Raw genomic sequence first — 12,530 nt, 5'->3', positions numbered from 1 at the left:
CATTAGCAAGGTTCCAATCAGGCCCTCGGCGTAAAGAATGTGTGCATGAAAGAATCATAAGCAGGGGCTTTCAGGCCCACTTAATGGTACCATTGCTTTTCTCCCTGAGTCTCCCACCTGCTTTGTCTCAAGAGTAGGTAAGAAGGCAGATAGGTTTCCTAGAGTTACAGCCGAGATACAGGGCAACTCCAGAACCCTGGGATATACTTGCCAGGAGATTTCCTGGTTTGGGAGGACAGATATTTGAATCAAAAGATGAAGATTTTTTTCTCCAAAAAGAAAAGATACCTATATTACTATATTGTGCAGAATAATATGCCACCTACTTACTTACCCTCACACAGAATTTATATGTCTTATTCCTCCTCCATGAGATAATACTACCAAATAAGTTTCTCCCCTTGATATTCTCAGCAAGAATAAGCTATAAGAGAGTACTGCTATGCTTCTTTTAATATCTGAAATTAGACACTAGCCTTCAAAGTCCTGGAATACAGGAATATAAGACAAAGGACTGTAAGGAGGGAATGTAGAGCAGAGAGTGGAAAGCAATGATTTCTTAGTGGAAATCATTTTCTTACACATAGACCTTTGGAGAGATGAACACAAGAAAGGAGATATAAAGCATTCTTAAATGTCAATCTTTTTTTTTTGGAAAGAGGTAGTTTCTTGGTACTAATTTTTACCTAAAAAATGTGTTTAGTATTAGATTTATAGATTGCTGGGGATTCTATCTTCTTTGGATGTTGCTATCATTTTTATTATGTAGGTTTTTTATCACCTCTGTATATTTGAATTAGTACTGAGTGGGTGTTATATAATAGGTCATGCATGAGCCATGGTTCTAAGCCCCAGAGATGTCACTGTCCTGATATATAATGCAGAAACCATAGTGTGATTTTTCAGTGAAGATGATTAACTTACATGCATTACCTTCTGTTTAACAAAAATAGTTACTTGTTTTCTTTAAGTTTGTTTATTTAATCTCTGCACCCAAGGTGGGGCTCAAACTCACGACCCCGAGAGCAAGAGTTGCATGCTCTTCCGGTTGAGCCAGTCAGGCACCCCAATAGTTACTTGTTTTCATTCAGCTCACCTAATTATATTTTAACAAGTCAGTATAACATAATAATATAGTAATGTTTACGTGAATACAGCATACAGAATTGTTCATTACTCCTGATAGCTATATGCTTTGAGTTTTAGTAAAAAGATTGCTATTTTTATCATAGTGAAGTTTTAATTTAGATATAAATATTTAATTCTGAGGGGAAATTTAGTGGACTCATGGGAAGAAAAGGGATAAATGCTGGGGAAGAACCTCATTTCTGTGGTTACAGTAAGGGAAAAGTAGATTAAAATGTAAACAAAGACATATAATGATTAGATTTCTTACTTGTAACTCAAGTCTGTCTACTAAACCAGATGAAATTCATATTGCCTTTTATAATGGACTAGTCTCTCATCTTAAAATATTTAGTAAGACAATAATTATTTTAATATACTTACATAGTCCTGAAATTACAGTGTTAATGGTTATGCTTTTTTATGCTATAGTTCATAGAAATTTAGGTCTAGCAAAGCAAATAAAAGTATATATTGTCATCAACTTTTAAAAATCTAAACATTAATTGTATATGTTATTTTATAAAAATATTAAAACAATTGGAATTAAAATTCAACCAATGTATTTTTATGGTGTTTTGAACTGCAAGTTACTTTATAGGCTTTGCTGTTTCTTACATTCATATTAATTTTATTGGATTCAAAACCCCCTTTTGAAATGCATGAGTCACGTGTAATTAATTCTACCACCCTAAAATAGAATCTGTGTCTGCTTTTAAGAACCCTGTACTTTGTGCAGTATCTTTACTGGATATAATTGCATGTAGTCCTTCCTTAGTCCATGACCTATACTGTAAACAGAATTCGAACACATTGCTCAAAAGGAAAAATGGAATTAACTTAAAATACATTAGATATTTTCAAAGATGAATGACTGCAGCCTAGAAATAGCTATGGGAAAAGCACTATATATATATATTTTTTTTTTTTTTGAAATGTATAGATAACATTTTTGATTTGTGGCACAAAGACATGAGTTGTAGTAAGAAAGACAGAGAATGAAATTAACTGTAGTGGTTTTTGTACAACCAAGTCTCACTTTACAGAATAAACATATTCTTCAAAACGTGGAAAATTAATTTAAAAAATCAAATCTTAGTTAACCCATAGTACTAAAACCCACTTTTAAAAGAAAGCGTGCACGCACGCGGTGTGTTTGTGTGTGTGTGTGTGTGTGTGTACTTCTTTACTCAGTGCTTTGTATCTAGTCAGATGTGGTACAAATCTGCTTTAGGAAAAAGCCTATAAAGTCCTTCTATGTATCTCCAAGTCACAAATCTCAAATCCTAATCTTGAAAGAGTTTTTATATAGCTTATATATAAAAACACTTGTGTATTTACATTAACATAGAAGTGACATACCACCTAGATTGTGAGGATGGTATTGGGAGAGATTTTCATAGAATTTTTTTACCTGGATTAAAAGCTCCATGAGGGCAGGTATTGTTCTGTTTTGATCACTGAGATGTCCCAAACCTCTAGAACATTACAGCCTGCATGGTGAGCACTCAGAAAGACTTGATGAATGAATGGATGGACAGTTTGTAAATGATCACCTTGCTTATGTTTTAGATCATAAAAATGAAAGTCTAGGCAGCTGTAAATTACTTGTCTAATGCAGTGGAGGCAAAAGCTCAATATGCAGGTTCTGAAGGCCATATCCTTCAATAAATTATTGCACTGTTAAATGCTAAATTAGTGATAAAAGTAAACATCTAACCAAAGTTAGATATTCTAAATGAGAATTTCCAGGCAAACATCTTATATTCTTATATTTTATGTGCCTCCCTACATAAGCCATTCTATAATTTACAGGGCATTTCCACATGAGGTAAATAAACAAGCTAATATCATTTATTATGAAAATTTATTTACCCACTCAATAAATACCTAGTAAATGCTTTTTTTCCAGCAGTATGCTAAGTAGTGAGGATATAATTATATACACATGACTGTCATGTTCCCTGTCCCATGGACATTTCCTTCTGTGACAGAAACAAACAAAACCAAGTAAACACATATATATGCAAAATAAATTTGCCTTGTGATAAGTGTTCTGAACAAAATAAATGGAGACTGGGAGTTTGGGGATTGAATGAATTTGTAGGGGAGGCAATTTTGATGAGATGACATTTCAGCTGGGACCTGAAAGTTGCAAATTCAACTTAAAAAGGAACTTCCTCATTTGGGTAGGGTCTAAAACATCTCCATAGGTAGGTATTTTCATTTCTGTTTATCAAGAATCAGTGACATATCCATTATATTCCACTGGGAGATGGAGAGGGGAGGAGTGTCTATACCTTGGACGTACAGCAATTGGTAGAGTTGGAAATTATTGCACCAAATAGTTAATGTCCATTTATCAAAGTGGAAACATTCCTATCCTGTCAAGTAGTTATGATGAAACACTTGTATTTTTTTTCATATTGTCCAGTCAATATTTGGGATGTTAAAATGAATGCTTAATATAAAACAAAGAAATAGAATTTTGGTAATACCCAAACAAATGCAGTATAGTTTTAGAGATTAAGTTTGACTCTATTTCTATTTTTTATTTGATTTCTTTATTTTCTGCATGTTTCCCAGGATAGTCCACTGGTCTTACAATCTGACAGGAATGTAACAGTGAATGCAAGAAATCACATGGGGCAGTTAACTGGACAGCTGACAGTAGGTGAGTGCTCTGGGGGTAAAGATTGCTCATACCATCTTACTCCACTTGAAGCTTCGTGATTGTTTAAATTGGGGAAAGCAAAAGTTTATTATTTCTCTAATATAAAACTAGATATCCTTTTTCAGCCCAACTATCTTGCATAAGATTTGATTTTTCACAAGCTAATTATAGTCTCCTCTATTTGGTAGTTCTTACTCTTGTCAATGTGTTACTATAAGACAATCACATGTATTTTGTTGTTATTACTCTTGAATTATGAAATGCACCATTTTTCTAACAAATACCTCCCTAGTGTACGTTAAGTTATAGTAAACAGAATAAAACACATGAGATATAACATCATGTGGTCTATGTATCCTTTGTTTTAGGTAAATAATTTCCTGAGAGGTATTATCTGCTAATGTAAATTAGAAATGACATATTAGTTGAATATAATAAATCTTAACATTTATCAATTACTTATAAATATGGTGTTGAGATTATTTATATTTTAAGATTTATAGGCTTTAGAAGTTATAAATATAAGTTAATGATAAAATATTGTTTTCTCATATTGTCAAAAAATTAGTGATTCATATTACCTGGGATTATTATTTGAGTCAATTTTTATAAGAAAACAGGCAAATAAAAAGTCAGTTGTAATTGTGTAAAGTAGTAAAAAGATTTGATTGTGTGTAACTGTCAAAATATCTTTAGAATGCTGTACTTTTTTTGTGGGGAAATTACTTAATATTGATAATATATGTGTGTATATAAAAGTATATTATAAGTAGTAAATTATAATCTCAAGGAATGAGTTGTCCTTATCTTAATGAAAACTTAATGAGCACCTTAATATAAAAGTATATTTCCAAGTATATTATAAGTAGTAAATTATAATCTCAAGGAATGAGTTGTCCTTATCTTAATGAAAAATTAATGAGCACTTTAATATAAAAGTATATTTCCAATAGTTCTTTTTAAATTACACAAGAATATGGCATTTGAAATGTGAGATTTATAAACATGAATTTGATTGTGTCTACTTCTTTTGTAGGTATATGAAACACTTTTCGATATGCTATTTGCTTTAATGAAGCCAAAAATGCAACTTATATTTTAGCATATATGTATTTCCAAAAAATATAATTGCACTTTATTTATAATAATTCAATTTTATTTTACATAACGTTCACATCATAAGAGTTGGTCACTAGGCATCATCAGTTGAGTACTGGAGGCTAAAAGTAAAAGGAGGATAAACTGAAAAGTTGAACAAGCAGTAATATTAATGGGCAGAGCTAGTTTTGTTTTACATATTTTTTTTTCAGTAGTCTCCCTCATTTAAATTTCAGTCATAAGCGATCATGTTTAGGAAACCCAGAATAGCTGCTATATGGTCCTGTGGCTAAGCATGATAAGAAGGTCCGTAATTTCATGTCTATAACATTATCTCAGTAGAACATTAATGCTAATTGGGTATTAAATAATTGGAATGTCATTGTTCTGATTATTTACTTTTAAAATCTGCTTAGACTCACAATCTTATGCTTCATCTAAGGTGTCATATATCATCATAATTCTCCTTATTTAATGCTCGGTAAATTTTGGAGAATAAATTCACTCCCAGGAACTGATAACTTTTATTGTCAGAATCATTGACTCATCTTGGATATTTTCATTTCTGTTTATCAAGAATCAGTGACATATCCAAATTATATAGAAACCTTAATTACAATCTGTAATTTCTCATTTTTCTGTCTTTCTTCATTACTTCTTCAAACCTGCAAGTCATGGCTGCCTTAAATAAGTCTTACTATATGGTAATAAGACAGTGTGTCATTTGCTAGAAATTAAACAAAATGATATTAACATTTGGTACTAGTTTGCTTTTCATAATTCACATTTTGAGGATTAAACACCACATAAAATAAAAAACAATTAGAGACAACTTGTGCAGCAGAGTTGACTTTTTGGTTTCTTCTGAGGTCTGAGGTACTTACCTTCATTGCCCCAGGGGATTTACAAGACAGCCAGTCAGGGAGTGGGGGGTATTGAGTGGCAGGTGTGCATCATTACTGGTTCTGTGCCTTTTCTAGCAGCTGTCAATTAGCTATATACACTTAAAATCAAATTTGCTTTATTTATGATAAGAGAAGATATGCTTGATGAGAACAACTAGGCACTAAGATTCTGTAAGGAGAATATTTTTCTTTGATTTGTTTTCTCAGGATTTTGAGTCAGTATACACTAATAATAAAGTCCATATGATGAAACAACCATTTTTAAAATATCATAAGTTTATAAAGAGATAAAAAATTAAAATGTACATATATACAAAATTACATTAAAAATTAGTACCTTCTTTATCCATATGGAAACTATTTGTATCCTGTATAATGATTAATTAAGCCACATTACCTTCCTGGTAGTAAAGGTGTAAAGAGAAATGTGACTAATGACGTGATCCTACTATGTTTAAGGAGAAACATCGGAGCTTTTTATGGAAAACCAGGGTTTTTTTCTCACATACACTGCACAAAATGTACACGTTGTTTAATAGAAAGAAAACTGGATGATACAGTGTAGCCTGTTAGAAGCATTGGCCTGCCAACACTATGGCGTGGTGCTTTAAGGAATGCTCAGAGCGGGACCACAAAGTGCCACTAGGTAAAATAACTGTGGGAGCAAGAAATGGAACATGTTTACCAGTTCAACTTAATTCAGGGATAAATATTTAGGCTTCTCTGCCTATTAAATATTCTTTATGATAGATACTTTCACCTGGAACCTGGGCTTGTCATTGGTCAGATGAAGTGAGGACCCAAAATGTTAAAGTTTGTGGCTGAGTCGTTTCAGTTCAGAAGTGAAGTGAACTGATGATAAAATTGATATCCTTTAGTAAAAACTGAAAACCCTAAGACTCTTAACTGTGTTGATGCCTCTCTGCCCACCTCAGTATATTTCCAACATCGAAGACAGGCAGGCACACGCGCGCGCGCACACACACACACACACACACACAGCACACGGGCTGCCCCATAGAATTAGTGTAAGGAAAATATTGGGAAAGAAAGCCAGCATAACACTTAAATAAACATTTGAGTCTGCTACTACACACCGAAGGATTGTTTGAGACATCAGCATTTTATTCAGTGCAATAGACTACAAGGTAATTTGAGTCTAGAAGCTTTTCTAAAAATATTTACTGGTCACCTATCATGGCAAAATAAACCTTCAGTAATGCAAGCAGTGAATAAAATCACATAATTTCTCAAATTAATCACATAATTTAATCACATAATTTTAATAATAACTATGTTACTATTAAGAATTTATTATACAATAATGTTTATTAGATTAATTAAGCCATGAGCATTTTTTAATGTTCCACATACTTAAGTTAATTTGTATATCCAAAGATTTCACAATGCCTGTCACAAAACACTCTTGCTAGAAAGGCACTTTGATTATGACTAATTATTAAGAGATGTTATAGAAAACCAAAAGACATCAGAACATAAGTTCAGTGAAAATTATTTTCAAAACACAAGAATAGGTGGATTTTTCACTAATAATAATATCATGAGTGTAATCATGTAATTTATATATCAAAATGTTCTAGAAGAATGTATTCACCTAGAAATCATACTTTAGTCAGAAAGTAGTCTTAGAAAGGAATTATATTTTAATAGTTAAGAGCATGGATTCTGGAGCCAATTAAATCCCAGATCTGTCACTTCCCAGCACTGTGACCAGGTTACTCAGGGCATCCTCCATACTCCAAGCTTCCATGCGGATAACATGAGTGTCCATCTCCTACAGTAGATGTGAAAATTGAGTAAGTGAACAGATGTGAAGTACTTGGACCACTTCATGTATATGTTAGTTATTGTAATTTTTATTTGATCTGTACATAAATAATTCTGTACAATTGGTCAAACCTCTTGGTTTTACTTATCTATGAAATGAGTATTATGCTAGATTATCTCCATGGTTGTTTCCTGAATGTAAAATCTGTTTTTACCTTTAGAGAGGAAATTAGTTAATGAATCCTCTGACCCATTAAATTCCCCACTATTCACTAGTCCTGACAAAATGATATCTGATTTGATTTTTTGACATCTTAGCCACAAATTATAAGTACGTATTTTTCACTTAAAATAAAGAATGTAAATAAGCACAACTAGATCAGCATCATTGTTTTTATTCTTTCACCAAATTTTGACTTATAAAAAAACTATTTTTAATTCAACATGTAAAATCATTTTTTTTAATTTTGTCAAAACTAAACATCAGCATGTTTTATCCCTAAATGAATGGAGAAAAATGTAGATGAGGGTTTTATAATAAATATTTAATGACCCCTAAAGTGACATGTAATCTTGCGTTAAAGCAATTACTGTGAACACCTGGGAATCGCTTAATTGACTGCAGATGGTGTAGGACATATAAAAAGTAGAAGGTTACAGATTATTCTCACGTACCAAATTTATGTTTTTTGTCATTGACTCATTTTTTTTAACTTAAAGAATGCTGTAATAATCTGGGACAACTTAATGAGAATGAATATTTTATGTAAAATAGTCTGTACAAATCTGGGAGAATAGATCAACGAAACACTTAGGTTAAGTATGGGACACACATTTTAAATGATCAAATGCATTGTTGATGTTTCAGAGCTCATTGTTAATATTAATTAATTAATTAGACTAATATTAATTAATCAATTTGAGAAAATAATACATCAAAGCAGATGACTGTGATATTAGGAGAAGGCTGGCATTCGTAAAAATTAGGACCCTTAATCTGTGTAACTCAGATGTAACAAGAATTACACTGTCTGAAGAAAAGACAATAGTGTGCACGTTTTGAAAAGTTTTATCATAGGAGTATTTCATTTTTTAAAAAAGATTTATTTATTTGAGAGAGAGCGCTTGAAGATGGGGTAGGGGGCAAGAGAAGGAGAGGTGGAGAGAATCTTGGGCAGACTCCCCACTGAGCGGGGAGCTCAATGCCGGGCTCCATGTCATAACCCCGAGATCATGACCTGAGCCCAAATCAAGAATTGGATGCTTAAAGGACTGAGCCACAAAGGCGCCCCTCACAGGAGTATTTCATATAATTGTTTGAACATCCTGAATCATTATATTACTTTTGAGGTGTTACTGTTTGTTATTAACTTAAAAACAGAAAAATGCATTATCTCAAATATTCAATTAAATTCTCAAGTATTTGTAGTGTTAGACATGCAGAATCAAGGGATGCTAAGGATTTTTCTTCCTGGAACCTAGACCAAATTCTGAAATAGATGGTTTGGCTAGTCATTTCCAATCCTTGCTAGCTTCTGTCCTCCTTCTCCTTCCAGGTACTCCATGCCCTAGTCTGGGATCAATCGTTGTAGTTCTATGAGGCCAGCTCCACTTAAGAGTGCTCTGTGTTATGGTTTTAAAGACCATCCCTGTAGGGTGTTGGCCTCTACTTCTCAACACCATGGGTAGGTAATCAACCAAAATTGTCAGTGGATATTAATGCTTTGATTGATACGAAAACATCTTTGAAATTTCTCCCCTTCCAGGCAACATACATGTTTCAAACTAAGATCTTTGCTAATAATGCCTATAGGTGTCAAAAAATACATCTGATCTTAAGTATTTAGGAATAAGGGGTAATAGGATAAAGTGAGAAATGGTGGTTCCATTAAGACATTTTGTAAAAGTGACATAATCCTCAATCTTAGCTTTACCTAAGCCAGTCCATCTTGTTATATGATGATTAAAGGAGATAATATAAATTTTTTCAATAAATTTAATGCAAGAGCTCATTAAGTATTTCTAACTGTATAACACAGAGGAAAAATAGTAAAGAGATGAATAACCATTTTATTAATGCTATGATTACATAAAGTTATTCAAAATATCCTATGACTATAGCTCACTGTTTAAATTTTAATATTAAGATTTTAATAAAATAAAAATGATATATTACAGAGTTTGTGAAGGCTAAAATTAGAGTAAAGTAAACAAAATGGTGAAATAGTGGTTTCTGACTTCATATTTTATATATTTAATTAGCATTATAGCTATATGACTTATCTGAAATTAATGACTCTAATTTATACACTGGGCCGACCTTTGTATTTAATGAGGCTCCCTTTGTAGAACCTCAGAAATATAGGTGCATTTGAGTTTCCTACATAATTGACTTATTGAACATGCAGTTTTGTGTTGGTCTTAGTAAGAAACTTATCTTTGGAAATTTGGTTAATGGAGCATACTGTTCACAAATGTAAGATTATGGGACTAATTATCAAAAAACATCTGGTGGTAGGGAGCTAAATAAAATTTAGGGGTTCATATGTACACAGAAGATCATTTGCTTCAGTATCAGGAGCCCTAGATAAGGTCTCAGCCAAGCCCTTAACTATAGAACAATGCTAATTGCCTGGTCATGGAATAGAGGAGATATACCATGGAGGGCCATTACCTATGATGGTCTAGGTCTGTTAACTACATTAGCTTTTTTCTTTTGTCTCACTTTGGATTAAGTGTCTATTATGTGTAGTTTTGGAGAAATTACAAGTCAGATAATGCATAATCAGGAAAAGAAAGCCTGGTGGGAATAGAAAATTGAGTAGAGGAAGAAGGAAAAATGAAGAGCAGTTCTTCTGTTTCCAAGTATTTATTGGACTCCTGACAGCATACTCCTCATAATGAGGAAACAGTATTACCAAAATCTCTTAAGACTGCTTTGAGATTGCTATCAATCCCTTAATCAGCATACTCTGGTTAAAGTATATAATCAGCTCTGGGTCCACTTGCAACCTTTTCCCATAATATTATCTTTAGATATTTTGTCATATATTTGCCTGAAATTAAGAATATCTAATTCTATACATTCCCTTCATGTATTGATCCAGTTTTGACATGGTTTGCTCTAAATCTTCCATTCTGAGATCACATGTCTGCTGCTTTATTTTCTAAATGCTCACAAACACATCAGTCTAATGCATTTTAATATTCCATCCTCCTTTACACCTTTCCCTTTAAAGAATTAAAGCATGTTAATAACTCATAACTTTTGGAAACTATCTACTCTCAGATCATGCATTTAGAAAAAAAATCTCATTTCTAATCTTACATTGCTTTTGCCAATCTTTATCATTTTATAAAGATTACTGAAAATAAAGATTACATAACCCGTCATGTAAGTTTTTTGGGAGGGTGGATAGGGCAGGTGGTTCTAAAAGAATATTTTGTCTCCCTAAGTTCTCAATATTGGATCTCCTTATTCTCCACATCCAAAGGCTCATTTCTTATGCATTTTGAATCACTTTTAAACAAATCAGTAAATTTATCAACAACCTAAGCCACATTGGAGAATTGTGAGTAAATATATGTGGAGAATAAAGCCCTCAATATTATATACTAAGACATTAATCATATATATTTTCACATTAAAAGCTCGAGAAGTCATAAACCATAATAATTACAATTACTAAAATAAAAGGTATAGACAATACCAAGTGTTAGAATGGATGTAGAGGTACTAAACTCTTATACAATGCTGCTGCTGGGAATGCAAAACGATATGGCCACTCTGAAAAAGTTAGCCTATTTCCTATTTAGCCATACCTCAGAAATATTGCAGGTTTGTTTCCAGACTACTACAATAAGTTGAATACTGCAGTAAAGCAAGTCAAACGAATGTTCTGGTTTCTCAGTACAGAAAAAAGTTATGTTTATTTTGTAGTTTATTAAGTGTGCAATAGCATGTCTAAAAAAAGTATACATACCTTAATTTATAAAATTCTTTAGTTAAAAAAAGTATGTTATTGCTAAAAAATACTAACCACCATCTGAACTTTCAATAAGTCATAATCTTTTTGCTGATGGAAAGTTTTGCCTTGATGTTGATGGCTGCGGACTGATCAGTGTGCTGATTGCTAAAGGTTAAGGAGGCAATTTCTTAAAATAAGACAACAATGAAGTTTCATCCTTTTGTGAAGGATTTCTCTGTAGCATGTGACGCTGTTTGACAGCATTTTACCCACGGTAGAGCTTCTTTCAAAATTGGAGTCAATCTTCACAAACCCTGCTGCTGCTTTATCAACTCAGTTTATGGAATATTCTAAATCCATTTTTGTCATTTCAACAATCTTCACAGCCTCTTCACCAGATGTACATTCCATCTCCAGAAACCATCCATAGGAAGCAACTCCTCATCCATTCAAGTTTGATCACATCTTCAGGCTCTACTTCTAATCCTAGTTCCCTTGCTGTTTCTACAACATCTGCAGTTACTTCCTTCCACTGAAGTCTTGAAACCCTCAAAGTCATCCATGAGGGTTGGAATCAACTTCCAAACTCCTGTTAATGTTAATATTTGGACCTCTTCCCACGAATCACAAATGCTCTTAGTGGCATCTAGACTGGTGAAAACTTTCTGGAAGGTTCTCAATTTACTGTGCCCAGATCCATTAGAAGAATCACTATGTGTGGCAGCTATAGCCTTACGAAATGTATTTCTTAAATAATAAGACTTAAAGTTGAAATTACTCCTTGATCCACAGGTACAGAATAGATGTTGTGTTAGCAGGCATGAAAACAACATGAATCTCATTGTACATCTCCATTAGAGGTCTTGGGTGACCATGTGCATTGTCAATTAGCAGTATTATTTTGAAAGAAATCTTTGTTTCTAAGCAGTAGGTCTCAACAGTGTGCTTAAAATATTCAGTAAACTATGTGGT

At 32.8% G+C, this 12,530-nt stretch overlaps 1 protein-coding gene across 3 annotated transcripts in view; it reads left to right on the top strand.

Moving 5' to 3' along the window:
- Positions 1-12,530, top strand: part of SGCZ (sarcoglycan zeta) — a 1,037,264-nt gene that overhangs the window by 914,532 nt on the left and 110,202 nt on the right. For all 3 annotated transcript variants that reach the window (XM_032413510.1, XM_032413511.1, XM_032413512.1), the window contains exon 4: positions 3,712-3,799. In XM_032413510.1, the coding sequence (XP_032269401.1) occupies positions 3,712-3,799 (88 nt within the window). The remainder of the gene's footprint in view (positions 1-3,711; positions 3,800-12,530) is intronic.

The sequence above is a fragment of the Phoca vitulina genome, unplaced genomic scaffold, assembly GCF_004348235.1.
Source record: "Phoca vitulina isolate PV1807 unplaced genomic scaffold, GSC_HSeal_1.0 scaffold15, whole genome shotgun sequence".
In the NCBI taxonomy this organism is placed as follows: domain Eukaryota; kingdom Metazoa; phylum Chordata; class Mammalia; order Carnivora; family Phocidae; genus Phoca; species Phoca vitulina.
The sequence above is the reverse complement of the archived record's forward strand: the minus strand, read 5'-3'. Positions and strand labels throughout refer to the sequence as shown.